General features: G+C 36.6%; 1 protein-coding gene across 1 annotated transcript in view; it reads right to left on the bottom strand.

Annotated features, from left to right (window-relative positions):
• Nucleotides 1-1,275: 1,275 nt before the first annotated feature.
• The window catches only part of LOC128657219 (gastrula zinc finger protein XlCGF26.1-like), a 117,874-nt gene continuing 103,692 nt past the window's right edge, over nt 1,276-15,457 (bottom strand). Inside the window, exon 8 of the mRNA XM_053711478.1 lies at nt 1,276-2,665. Coding sequence (XP_053567453.1) covers nt 1,476-2,665 — 1,190 coding nt within the window. The 3' untranslated portion in view covers nt 1,276-1,475. The remainder of the gene's footprint in view (nt 2,666-15,457) is intronic.

Genomic DNA, 15,457 nt, shown 5'->3' with positions numbered 1-15,457 from the left:
GCTGTACTTACATCATGTGGGTAACAGCAGTGTTTTCTTAGTCAATTCCATTCCCAGAAAATATTGTACTGCACATACCTCATTTGCGGGGAACCCCGCATGCTATTCCCATTTTCTGAAGTTACCCCACTCCTCAGAATGTCGAGAACAGCCAGTGGATCTTAGTTACGCCTGCTAAGATCATAGAAAACCGCAGGCAGATTCTTCTTCCAAATACTGCCTGAGATAGAAAAACAGCACACTCCGGTGCCATTTAAAATAACAAACTTTTGATTGAAGAATAATTAAGTAAAAACTCCAACTCCTCTCGCGACCTCCTTCTTTGTTGAGGGTTGCAAGAGAATGACTGGGTATGACATGTGAGGGGAGGAGCTATATAGCAGCTCTGCTTGGGTGATCCTCTTGCAACTTCCTGTTGGGAAGGAGAATATATCCCATAAGTAATGGATGACCCGTGGACTGAACACACTTAACAAGAGAAAACCCTATTCCAGATGTATGCATCTGCAGCACTTATGGCAATTATATGTCACCTCAGACACCAAACAATATGGTTAAAGCAGATAAGATACATGCTTTATGCCACATTAAACACCTGACCTAATGAATGGACCTCATGCACCAATAATAACAAGCATATACCACAAAAGACTCCAAAACAAATGCATGGCTTACTAAACTTGCTTATTTTACATTTTTTATTTGATATAAATAGCTGATATAAGGTCTGCTTTGATCAGGGGTGGTACAGTAGCAACATACAAAGCCAAGGGTATAACTAAGAACTACTGGAACTACTAGTAAAATTGGAGAAGGGACCCCAAACAAGCGCCTATTCATTACAAAATAGCATGCAATTGCCTACAGAACTAATGAACATTTTGGGGTAGATTGATCAAGCAGGGGATGCTGCAATCTACTCCCGAAGTTTCAGGTCCACCTGAAACATAAGTTAAGAAGCAGCAGTGAACAGGTATTTTTTATTTACTGTACATACACACAAATATATTATATACTAAAGAGTGAATAACCTTACTTGTAATGTAATGCCAATAAACAGTGTATTGGTGTCAATAAGGGGTTACTTTCTATGTCTTCCAAGGACACCAGCAGTTAACATTACCTTACTGCTCAGTGGATGTTGAGGCTGCTGTATCTTCTGCAAGTTATTCATAGGGGCTGTCTAGTACTACGCTGCAGATACCATTTCATTTCATTATCGATTTCTAACGATTAGTTGTTTCAGCCCAAAAAAAATAATATTTTTATTACAACTTCAAAACACAAAAAGGGTTTATTTCTGAAATATAAACATTCAGAACATGAAAATGTTCTCTCTTCTTTATGAATTTTCTGATGTCTACTAAGAGATTTGTCAGTATAACACTTCCCACATTCAGAACATGAAAATGCTTTCTCTCCTGTATGAGTTTGCTGATGTGTAATAAGATTAATCAGAAAAACATTTCCCACATTCAGAACACGTTTCCTGGATGAATTTTCTGATGTATAATGAGATTTGATTTCCTAGTAAAACATTTCCCACATTCAGAACATGAAAATGCTTTCTCTCCTGTATGAATTTTCTGATGTGTAACAAGATTTGATTTTAGAAAAAAACATTTCCCACATTCAAAACATGAAAATGCTTTCTCTCCTGTATGAATTTTCTGATGTGCAGTAAGATTTGATTTCAGAGAAAAACATTTCCCACATTCAAAACATGAAAATGCTTTCTCTCCGGTATGCATTTTCTGATGTGTAGTAAGATGTGATTTCAAAGCAAAGAATTTCCCACATTCAGAACATGAAAATACTTTCTCTCCTGTATGAATTTTCTGATGTGTAATAAGAGTTGATTTCTGAGTAAAACACTTCCCACATTCAGAACATGAAAATGCTTTCTCTCCCGTATGTATTTTCTGATGTTTAGTAAGAGTTGATTTCCGAGCAAAACATTTTCCACATTCAGAACATGAAAATGTTTTTTCTCTTGTATGAATTTTCTGATGATCAGTAAGAGTTGATTTTAGAACAAAATATTTCCCACATTCAGAACATGAAAATGTTTTCTCTCCTGTATGATTTTTCTGATGTTCAGTAAGAGTTGATTTTAGAGCAAAACATTTCTCACATTCAGAACATGAAAATATTTTCTCTCCTGTATGAATTATCTGATGTTTAATAAGAGTTGATTTCCGAGCAAAATATTTCCCACATTCAGAGCAGGAAAATGCTTTCTCTCCTGTATGAATTATCTGATGTGTAATAAGATGAGTTTTCTGAGCAAAACATTTCCCACATTCAGAACAGGAAAATGCTTTCTCTCCTGTATGAATTATCTGATGTGTAATAAGATGCGTTTTCCGAGCAAAACATTTCCCACATTCAGAACATGAAAATGCTTTCTCTCCTGTATGAATTGTCTGATGTTTAGTAAGATTTGATTTCAGAGCAAAACATTTCCCACATTCAGAACATGAAAATGCTTTTAATTCAGACTGAATTGTCTGATGTCTTAAAATATTTGATTTCCTTGTAAAAAAAATCCCGTATTCAGAAGATAAATTTCCCACGCTGCTTCTTTGATTTTGAAGAAGATTGAAACAAGTATCTGTATTTTCACCATGGCTAGGGCTAGGATTACTGCAGTTTGTAAGATTACCTGTTGATAAGAAATACAATGGAATTAATTGGTTATTAAGGACTTAATTATTTTATTTTGAGAACATTTCAACTGTTATGAGTGCCTATCACAAGAGTAAAGGGCAGGTTATGACCCCTACATCTTTCCCTAGCTTTATGTAGGACATGAAACCCCAAAAATGTCTTTCATTATTCAGACAGAAAACAAAATGTAATTGTTCTCATGTTTTGTTTTTTTTAACACCTAGATATGTAGAGAGCACATGCTTGAAGCACTACATGACAGGAAACAATGCGCTCATCTAGTGCTATTGCTAATGTATAAAATTGTAACATAGTGCTATAAACACATGATCACCCCTGAACTTATATCCCTGCTTTTTAACAAAGGATAACAAGAAAACAAAGAGAATTTTATAATAGAAGTAAATTGGAAAGTTGTTTAAAACTGTATGCTCTATCTCAATCGTGAAAGAACATTTTTGTGTTTTATGTCCCTTTAAAGGGAAGTTTAGTAGACATTAAAGAATTTTTTTCATTTTATAGCAACGTTAAAAAAAATAATTGAACAAATATATTTTCAGATCTCATATCCAAATATTGTAAAACATATAAGAAACACTTATACAAAATCTCTAACAGACCACAATCCTAATATTAGCACACACAAAAAAGATCAACTAAATCATATATAGCATATAAGAAATAAAACAGCTTACATCTGCCACCACTTTAGTTTTACTAAATATAATCCGTTTTGTTTATTTAAAACCTTAAATAGCTACCCCAGCATAACAAAAAATAACCATACTAAAATAAGTGGGGACATTAAGATTAGTAATAATTAAGTAATTAATACTATTAATAAGTCCACAAATTTACCAGAGAAGGTGTAGCACGGTCAAAATGACAAAACAGCACTAGAAGAATTAGCGCAACATGACATATGACAATGACTGACAAGGACTCTCTCTCTTTCAACTCTCTCTCTCTCTCTCTCTCTATATATATATATATATATATATATATATATATATAAAAACACAGAGAAATTCTAGAACTCGCTTACAAGTTCTCAGCCTGATGAAACGACTGGAAGGTCGAGAAACGCGTTGCTGTTGTCATTTCATATTAACTATATGTTTTAACAGTGATTTTAATAAATTAGCTTTTACGATATCCCCGCTCTTGTGTATACCGTTTTTTGGTTGGTCCGGTTACCCGCCACTCATACTAAGAGCTAACAGCAATTGGTCCTATCACGGGCTACCCGTTCCTCTGATGATTCTACCTCCTGTAGCTGCGGATTGGACCCTGGAGTTCCGGATCTATCTTCCCATTGGTCCGTCTGGCGGGCGACTAAGGTCCCGTCCTGTTTAGTGAGGCATACGTTTATGCCATCATTTTTGTGAGTATCCTGACTCGTTGTGTGCGCTGTCTCCTGCCCTTACCACTGTACTACGATACTGTCCCATAAGGCTCCTCTCTCTTTTTTCTGCTTCTACAGACTTTTATATGTATATTGTGATTGTAGTTTTTAGATCATAAGTTATATTATGGTTATCTTAGCCTATTGTCACGCTTTTTGACATAGAATATGCGTATATCTATGTATTATACGATTGCCGCATAATGTAATAAGAGCTGGAGAGAGTATGAAACATTTGAGTATCATTCGACAGATTAATAATAGAATCGCAGTGTGTTTTGACATTTTGACAGCTGTCATTGCCGGCACCACCCCCATATGTGTATTCTGACGAATCAAAACGCGTCGCGCCGGGATGACGTCATCTCGACACAGAGATGGCGGGGTGACATATGGTGGTGGCGAGATTGGCTAAGTGGTTAAATTATCATTATTTACATGTGTATATAAAGGGTGTGTGGTGTGGAGGTTATTATGTATGTTTGTTTTAAAAGCATAATTTGATAAAGGAACCAGACCGGTGCCCGAAACCTCATGATATTTTAACATTGGATTAAAAGTTATTTTTTATTGGAAGAAGTCCACTGAGTGCTTTCTTACACTGGAGTATATATATATAAAAAACGAAGAATGGACTTCACTCATATCAGGGTTACTTGCTGCGATTTTGACTTATCTATCTTTTCTCTTGCTTGCAGCAGAGTGTGTAACGCTTGCTCCTCCAGGCTCCCTCTTAAAGCCAAACTGGAGATCATCAGAGAGATAAGGTGGGTACCAAAGCGCCAAAAAAAGGCTGGGTCTGAACTATGAGGGATAGAGCACAAATTGATCAAATAAAATTACACTTTATTTACAAACATGCATGGATCCATGTGATATACAACTTAAAATTCAATAAAACAATAAAACAATGGTATACAAATAGTTGAATATTAAAATCAGAAACACTGTCCTCTACCCAATGACTAGTGTGATGAACCCAAATTTGCTGGTTTCCCAGCTGTTCACTTATAATATGTTTTTGAAATTGGGATCGAAGTGTCCTACAGCTATGTTGAAAACTTTGTCAATTTGTTAAATGAGTTCAAGTTTGATGGCAACTATATATGAACATATGATAATCCTAAAAAACAATTTGGCGATTGATTATATCCACAATCCTACAGTTGTATCTGTGTATAAATTAGATGTATCAGTGTAGAAATAGTTTGTACAATTTTGATGTGACTGTGTATAACCTTGTGTTTCAGTGTAGAAATATGTGCACAAATTAAGGACTAAAAATAACTAGAGTGGGGAAAAAATGCAGTCCAAATATTGTCTATATAGGCGTCAATCCTTAATTAGTGGAGAAACGTGCTAAAAGCGCAAAAATAGGAGTGAGAAACGTGTCTGTGAGTGTCCAAACTAAATGTCAATATTCAAAATAATCCTAAACACAATGATATATCAAATGATAAAGCTGCGGCATTCAAAATATAAGTGACATAAAATATATCAAAACATATCAAAAATTCTGTGTAGCGTGAAAAATAAGTAGAAAAAATCAGCAGATAAAGTCAGCAGAAAAACTCAGTGGCCACTGTGTAAAAGAAAAAAGTTATGTAAACAGTCAAATCCAACATACAGATCTTCCTAAAATGTAAGGCTCTCTTTGTAGAAATCGTTCCTGCAACCGCAGCAGGAGCGGAGTGGTTTTGTTAAAGGAGTGTCTTGGTCTTCTCAGACGCTAAGCAATCCCAAATGATACCAGTCGACGCGTTTCGGTCTGTACTAGACCTTTATCAAGACTGGAATGTGTAGTTTAGAGTGGTCTTTTATACCGGTATATCAAGTGTGGACCGGAAGTAATTGCACAGTACTTCCGGTTTTGTACATTGAATTAAAGTGCTTAATTCTAAATAATGCTTAAGGGTAAAGGTAATTTTTATTAATTGTATGTCCGAATAACCCTTCTTAAATCCATATTGTTGGCTTATATCTATATTTATTGTCAGAGAAATCTGACTGACTTCGGAATCGTACGTTATCAACTACTTCCGGTATCTTTAGCAAACTGCTTCCGGTCTACTTAATAACTTGTTCAAAAAAACTCTTAACAAATATATCATTATTCATAAACGAATTTGTTTACAAATGAAATGTTCAGACCCGGCCTTTTAAATTCTAATTCCTTTTTATCATTGGTATAAAGATCGTATAGATCTTATGGGATTGTGGCTTCAATATTTATTTCAAAAATAGACAGGGATAATCGGTATGGTCATATGCAAGATGATGTAATGTTAAATATTATCTTAACGTGGCATATTCCCACAATATCTTATAACGGCCTGTTTTAATTTGTTATAGCCAATATGTCAATATTTTCACGATGATTGCAACTTCCTACGTTATTAGACATATAGTGTGCAAGCATATTACTGGTTCAGAGAAGAAGGTGTGTGAAAGGACAGTCGCCTTATTGGTTCAAATTTTTTCATTCAAGAAGTGGTATCATTAGTGTAGAGAAGGTGTGCGAAGAAGCTGTTACCTTATTGGTGGAGATTTGTTTTCATTCAAGAAATGGGATATGGAGCTTAAATGGTTTCATTTAAAAACAATACACATTTACTATAGCTTGCGTTATTACTCAATGTGTTTGTATTCACAAAATAACTCATATTTATCAGTTTTGTTTAAAGAAATCAGCATTTACTATAGCCTGTAATGTAATGAATAAATAGTAATAACGCAGGCTATAGTAAATGCTGATTTCTTTAAACAAAACTGATAAATATGTATTTTGTGAATACAAACACATTGAGTAATAACGCAAGCTATAGTAAATGTGTAAACACCAATAACCATACACTCATATAGTGAAACAGAAAGAGCGCTCTGTAGATGAAAAGGGTGTTAATAGAAAGTAAAATAATAAAACAATCTATAATGAACCTCACACATACAATGCGGATGTATGAATAGGTATATACAAAATGTAGATGAGGCAAATTCAAATGAACATCATGCATACTATGCAAATGATACACAATACAGATGAATAAACATACAACACTGATGAATTTCCAAACACTACAAAAGGATATGTTAGATTCAGGAAATCTTTACATCAGACAGGAGTGTATGAGACAGGTGTTGCAGCTTCCCAAAAGTCACAGCACTGGAGGCTGGAAGTCACTAATACAAATACAAAAGAAAGAAAGGGCGGCACAAAACACCTCTAAATGCAGACTGTTAGATCACAACAAGTTTATTTAAAACATATGACGATTAAAAACTCACACTCTCAAACCTCAAACATATGAGGTATGTTCAATCACAGAAAAAAAGGCACTCAGATGCTCAATCCTACGTGATAAAGTTCCAGCACACGAACAGTCCTCAGCACGCTGTTGTGCGGTTACCACAGAGGTTAGAACAATGTTCACAATGTAAAAAGGTTCGTAGTAAACTAATATGTCACAAAATCAGACGCCCGAAGCCCATACTGCACCAGACTACCAGGTTGAAAAAGCTGGCTCTCCTGCAGCTGGTGTATGCGGTGTGGCGTGAAGACGGTGGGCGGGGCCTAATGCGTTTCGTAGGACGTCTTCCTACTTCGTCAGAGGCTGCCCACACTCTATCTCCGCCGTCTCTTAAACTACTCCTCCAATCCGGAATTGATTCTTATTGGTTATCTGCATATCATTGTTAAGGTGATAGCGTGCTGCATATAAAAATTCATATACACTTCACCTCTCTTATGCTAATAAAACAAACACTAACCATACTGCTATTACATTCAATATCGATGACTAATTAGAGTGATATATGCATATCATCCCAACATTAATTAATGCAAAAAAGACCAAATGATTTATTTTATATATACATTGGACTATTTGATATTTAAATAAATAAATACTTCTAGATCCCCATCATTCTAATAATGGGTTCAATGTGATATTAACTAGTATTAAAAAGAGCGTTCAATATTATATTCATTCATAACAATAAACATCATCCCTTAATTTTATTATATGATTTGGAAATATAATAAAAAAAAGAAAGAAAGGGACTAATAAGATCATTTTAATATGGGATGATATGGCAATTATCAAATACTTCTAATAAGCAGAATTCATCATAAAACACAATAAAAACCGTAAAAACAATAATATAAAGTTGGAATAAACCTTTATCAATTCAATACAGCTTTAAATGGGTATATATAACCTCCACCTCTGTATTAATATTGCACAGGGTAAAATTTTAAAACCAATTTCAATAAATAAATATGACTTAAAATTCCATAAACCTCACAAAGTGTTTTCTCACTGCACTTCTATCTTTCATCACATACTCAATATTTGTTTACATCTACCATATGTGCACTGATACACCTAGCTAAAAAATGACCTTTTATATTAGTCATCCACTAAAAAGGCTGCAAGATCAATCTCTCTATTCATACCCTGAGGTTCCATTGACCCCATGGTGTGAATCCAAAACGTTTCCCTCCGTCTCAGTGTAATTAATCTATTGCCCCCCCCTCTTGTCCAGTGGAACCCTTTCAATAGCCTTAACTTTTAGGCTACTGGGATCACCGTTATGGAAAAGAGTGAAGTGGGCTGAGACCCCATGATTGAGAACACCTTTTTCAATATTTGTTAGGTGTTCCCTAAAACGGGTTTTTAGGCTGCGTTTTGTTCTGCCTATGTAAATTTTCTCGCACGAGCAAGTAAGTTGGTAAACAACATGTGTGCTCTTGCAGTTAATGGTTTCTTCAATCTCATATTTTTTCTTTTTACCTCTCAAGGATTAAAAATGGGTATTACAGGAGTCATAATGTGCACAACTCACACATCCCCTTCTACCACATTTAAAGAACCCCTTAGATCTACGTTGTAACCAATTAACTTGTTTGCCCGTTTCTCTTAAACTACTAGGAGCTAAAATACTTTTAAAATTCTTGTTTTTCCTAAATACTACATTGGGTCTCTCTGTCAATACTTCTTTCAAAACAGGATCTTGCAAGAGGATTGGCCAATGTTTTGCTATACTTCTTTCTATCTGCCTAGATGCTCTATTGTATTTAGTCACGAATAGAGGTTGATCTTTAGTGGGTTTCTTGCATTGTTTTTTCTTTAACAGATCTGCCCTGTTGAGGTTTTTTGCTCTTGTGTAAGAATTTTGTACTAAAGTAGCCTCATACCCTTTACTTAAAAATCTATTTTTTTAAATTTCTGATTCTTTTATAAAAGTGTCCTCATCCGTGCAGTTCCTCTTAACCCTCTGGAATTGTCCGTATGGTATATTTCGGATCCACTTATGATGATGGGCACTCTTCGCATGTAAATATGCATTTGTGTCTGTTTCTTTTCTGAACAGACTGGTGATAATTCTGCCATCCCTGTGTGATAGGTTTAAATCTAAAAACGTGATACTTTCTTTGTTATGAGATTCTGTAAACCTTAAATTCATCAAATTATAGTTCACATAAGTCACTAAATCTCCAATGCTATTTTCAGGTCCCTGCCAGATGATAAGTATATCATCTATTAAACGACACCATTTTACTATATGGGGGGTGAGGGGATTTTCTTGAAAAATGTACCTCTCCTCCCACCACCCCATATATAAATTCGCAAAATTAGGTGCGAATTTAGTAACCATGGCGGTACCAGTTAGTTGTAAAAAGAATTCATTCTCGAAAAGAAAATAATTCTTTTCTAGAATTAACCTTATGCTGTCTTTGATGAATTCTCTTTGTGACTGATTAATATAATTTGTTTTTCTAAAATAATACTCAATTGCCTGTAAACCCAACCCATGTGGGATGGAGGTGTATAACGAAGCAACGTCTAGAGTGATCCACATATATCCCTCCTTCCACTCAATTTGGGATAACTGTGTGATCACATCAGTACTATCCCTTGTGTAGGATTGAAGGCATGGAACCATAGGTCTCAGGATAGTGTCCACATATTGAGACAATTTTGTGGTAAGAGACCCTATCCCGGACACTATGGGCCTTCCAGGGGGATCAATAAGTTGTTTATGAATTTTCGGCAGGTGGTAGAAAATCGCAATGCGAGGTTCCACCACCTGCAAAAATTCAAACTCTGATTTATCCAAAACTTGAGAATCCTTAGCCTTATTAATCAGTAAATTATACGCCTCCAAAAAGGCTTTTGTAGGATTATGACTCAATTTGACATATGTTACTTTGTCTTTCAGCAAACGATAGGCTTCTTTTAAATAATAGGCTTCTTTGTCCTTCAGGATAGGGCGGATTATTTAAAAGAAGCCTATTACCTTACACTTATTAACCCCTAATCTGCCGCCCCCGCTATCGCTGACCCCTGCATATTTTTTTTAACCCCTAATCTGCCGCTCCGTAAACCGCCGCAACCTACGTTATCCCTATGTACCCCTAATCTGCTGCCCTAACATCGCCGACCCCTATATTATATTTATTAACCCCTAATCTGCCCCCCTCAACGTCGCCGACACCTGCCTACACTTATTAACCCCTAATCTGCCGAGTGGACCTGAGCGCTACTATAATAAAGTTATTAACCCCTAATCCGCCTCACTAACCCTATCATAAATAGTATTAACCCCTAATCTGCCCTCCCTAACATCGCCGACACCTACCTTCAATTATTAACCCCTAATCTTCCGATCGGAGCTCATCGCTATTCTAATAAATGGATTAACCCCTAAAGCTAAGTCTAACCCTAACACTAACACCCCCCTAAGTTAAATATAATTTTTATCTAACGAAATAAATTAACTCTTATTAAATAAATGATTCCTATTTAAAGCTAAATACTTACCTGTAAAATAAACCCTAATATAGCTACAATATAAATTATAATTATATTATAGCTATTTTAGGATTAATATTTATTTTACAGGCAACTTTGTAATTATTTTAACCAGGTACAATAGCTATTAAATAGTTAAGAACTATTTAATAGTTACCTAGTTAAAATAATAACAAATTTACCTGTAAAATAAATCCTAACCTAAGATATAATTAAACCTAACACTACCCTATCAATAAAATAATTAAACACAATTCCTACAAATAAATACAATTAAATAAACTAGCTAAAGTACAAAAAATAAAAAAGAACTAAGTTACAGAAAATAAAAAAATATTTACAAACATAAGAAAAATATTACAACAATTTTAAACTAATTACACCTACTCTAAGCCCCCTAATAAAATAACAAAGCCCCCCAAAATAAAAAATTCCCTACCCTATTCTAAATTAAAAAAGTTACAAGCTCTTTTACCTTACCAGCCCTGAACAGGGCCCTTTGCGTGGCATGCCCCAAGAAGTTCAGCTGTTTTGCCTGTAAAAAAAAACATACAATACCCCCCCCCCAACATTACAACCCACCACCCACATACCCCTAATCTAACCCAAACCCCCCTTAAATAAACCTAACACTAATCCCCTGAAGATCTTCCTACCTTGTCTTCACCATCCAGGTATCACCGATCCGTCCTGGCTCCAAGATCTTCATCCAACCCAAGCGGGGGTTGGCGATCCATAATCCGGTGCTGAAGAGGTCCAGAAGAGGCTCCAAAGTCTTCCTCCTATCCGGCAAGAAGAGGACATCCGGACCGGCAAACATCTTCTCCAAGCGGCATCTTCGATCTTCTTCCATCCGGAGCGAAGCGGCAGGATCCTGAAGACCTCCAGTGCGGAACATCCATCCGGACCGACGACTGAACGACGAATGACTGTTCCTTTAAGGGACGTCATCCAAGATGGCGTCCCTCGAATTCCGATTGGCTGATAGGATTCTATCAGCCAATCGGAATTAAGGTAGGAATTTTCTGATTGGCTGATGGAATCAGCCAATCAGAATCAAGTTCAATCCGATTGGCTGATCCAATCAGCCAATCAGATTGAGCTCGCATTCTATTGGCTGTTCCGATCAGCCAATAGAATGTGAGCTCAATCTGATTGGCTGATTGGATCGGCCAATCGGATTGAACTAGATTCTGACTGGCTGATTCCATCAGCCAATCAGAAAATTCCTACCTTAATTCCGATTGGCTGATAGAATCCTATCAGCCAATCGGAATTCGAGGGACGCCATCTTGGATGACGTCCCTTAAAGGAACAGTCATTCGTCGTTCAGTCGTCGGTCCGGATGGATGTTCCGCGCTGGAGGTCTTCAGGATCCTGCCGCTTCGCTCCGGATGGAAGAAGATCGAAGATGCCGCTTGGAGAAGATGTTTGCCGGTCCGGATGTCCTCTTCTTGCCGGATAGGAGGAAGACTTTGGAGCCTCTTCTGGACCTCTTCAGCACCGGATTATGGATCGCCAACCCCCGCTTGGGTTGGATGAAGATCTTGGAGCCAGGACGGATCGGTGATACCTGGATGGTGAAGACAAGGTAGGAAGATCTTCAGGGGCTTAGTGTTAGGTTTATTTAAGGGGGGTTTGGGTTAGATTAGGGGTATGTGGGTGGTGGGTTGTAATGTTGGGGGGGGGGGTATTGTATGTTTTTTTTTACAGGCAAAAGAGCTGAACTTCTTGGGGCATGCCCCGCAAAGGGCCCTGTTCAGGGCTGGTAAGGTAAAAGAGCTTGTAACTTTTTAATTAGAATAGGGTAGGGAATTTTTTATTTTGGGGGGCTTTGTTATTTTATTAGGGGGCTTAGAGTAGGTGTAATTAGTTTAAAATTGTTGTAATATTTTTCTTATGTTTGTAAATATTTTTTTATTTTCTGTAACTTAGTTCTTTTTTATTTTTTGTACTTTAGCTAGTTTATTTAATTGTATTTATTTGTAGGAATTGTGTTTAATTAATTTATTGATAGTGTAGTGTTAGGTTAATTGTAGGTAATTGTAGGTAGTTTATTTAATTATTTTATTGATAGGGTAGTGTTAGGTTTAATTATATCTTAGGTTAGGATTTATTTTACAGGTAAATTTGTTATTATTTTAACTAGGTAACTATTAAATAGTTCTTAACTATTTAATAGCTATTGTACCTGGTTAAAATAATTACAAAGTTGCCTGTAAAATAAATATTAATCCTAAAATAGCTATAATATAATTATAATTTATATTGTAGCTATATTAGGATTTATTTTACAGGTAAGTATTTAGCTTTAAATAGGAATCATTTATTTAATAAGAGTTAATTTATTTCGTTAGATGTAAATTATATTTAACTTAGGGGGGTGTTAGTGTTAGGGTTAGACTTAGCTTTAGGGGTTAATCCATTTATTAGAATAGCTGTGAGCTCCGATCGGAAGATTAGGGGTTAATAATTGAAGGTAGGTGTCGGCGATGTTAGGGAGGGCAGATTAGGGGTTAATACTATTTATGATAGGGTTAGTGAGGCGGATTAGGGGTTAATAACTTTATTATAGTAGCGCTCAGGTCCGCTCGGCAGATTAGGAGTTAATAAGTGTAGGCAGGTGTCGGCGACGTTGTGGGGGGCAGATTAGGGGTTAATAAATATAATATAGGGGTCGGCGGTGTTAGGGGTAGCAGATTAGGGGTACATAGGGATAACGTAGGTGGCGGCGCTTTGCGGTCGGAAGATTAGGGGTTAATTATTTTAAGTAGCTGGCGGCGACGTTGTGGGGGGCAGGTTAGGGGTTAATAAATGTAATACAGGGGTCGGCGGGGTTAGGGGCAGCAGATTAGGGGTACATAAGTATAACGTAGGTGGCGGTCGGCAGATTAGGGGTTAAAAATTTTAATCGAGTGGCGGCGGTGTGGGGGGACCTCGGTTTAGGGGTACATAGGTAGTTTATGGTTGTTAGTTGTACTTTAGGGTACAGTAGTTAAGAGCTTTATGAACCGGCGTTAGCCAGAAAGCTCTTAACTCCTGCTATTTTCAGGCGGCTGGAATCTTGTCGTTAGAGCTCTAACGCTCACTTCAGAAACGACTCTAAATACCAGCGTTAGAAAGATCCCATTGAAAAGATAGGCTACGCAAATGGCGTAGGGGGATCTGCGGTATGGAAAAGTCGCGGCTGAAAAGTGAGCGTTAGACCCTTTAATCACTGACTCCAAATACCAGCGGGCGGCCAAAACCAGCGTTAGGAGCCTCTAACGCTGGTTTTGACGGCTACCGCCGAACTCCAAATCTAGGCCTTAGTGACTTATGTGAACTATAATTTGATGAATTTAAGGTTTACAGAATCTCATAGCAAAGAAAGTATCACGTTTTTAGATTTAAACCTATCACACAGGGATGGCAGAATTATCACCAGTCTGTTCAGAAAAGAAACAGACACAAATGCATATTTACATGCGAAGAGTGCCCATCATCTTAAGTGGATCCGAAATATCCCATAAGGACAATTCCAGAGGGTTAAGAGGAACTGCACGGATGAGGACACTTTTATAAAAGAATCAGAAATTTTAAAAAATAGATTTTTAAGTAAAGGGTATGAGGCTACTTTAGTACAAAATGCTTACACAAGAGCAAAAAACCTCAACAGGGCAGATCTGTTAAAGAAAAAACAATGCAAGAAACCCACTAAAGATCAACCTCTATTCGTGACTAAATACAATAGAGCATCTAGGCAGATAGAAAGAAGTATAGCAAAACATTGGCCAATCCTCTTGCAAGATCCTGTTTTGAAAGAAGAATTGACAGAGAGACCCAATGTAGTATTTAGGAAAAACAAGAATTTTAAAAGTATTTTAGCTCCTAGTAGGTTAAGAGAAACGGACAAACAAGTTAATTGGTTACAACGTAGATCTAAGGGGTTCTTTAAATGTGGTAGAAGGGGATGTGTGAGTTGTGCACATTATGACTCCTGTAATACCCATTTTCAATCCTTGAGAGGTAAAAAGAAAAAATATGAGATTGAAGAAACCATTAACTGCAAGAGCACACATGTTGTTTACCAACTTACTTGCTCGTGCGAGAAAATTTACATAGACAGAACAAAACGCAGCCTAAAAACCCGTTTTAGGGAACACCTAACAAATATTGAAAAAGGTGTTCTCAATCATGGGGTCTCAGCCCACTTCACTCTTGTCCATAACGGTGATCCCATTAGCCTAAAAGTTAAGGCTATTGAAAGGGTTCCACTGGACAAGAGGGGGGGCAATAGATTAATTACACTGAGACGGAGGGAAATGTTTTGGATTCACACCCTGGGGTCAATGGAACCTCAGGGTATGAATAGAGAGATTGATCTTGCAGCTTTTTTAGTGGATGACTAATATAGAAGGTCATTTTTTTTAGCTAGGTGTATCAGTGCACATATGGTAGATGTACACAAATATTGAGTATGTGATGAAAGATAGAAGTGCAGTGAGAAAACACTTTGTGAGGTTTATGGAATTTTAAGTCATATTTATTTATTAAAATTGGTTTTAAAATTTTACCCTGTGCAATA

Source organism: Bombina bombina, chromosome 4 (assembly GCF_027579735.1).
Source record: "Bombina bombina isolate aBomBom1 chromosome 4, aBomBom1.pri, whole genome shotgun sequence".
In the NCBI taxonomy this organism is placed as follows: domain Eukaryota; kingdom Metazoa; phylum Chordata; class Amphibia; order Anura; family Bombinatoridae; genus Bombina; species Bombina bombina.
Note: the sequence above shows the minus strand (reverse complement) of the source record. Positions and strands in the feature narration are given on the sequence as shown.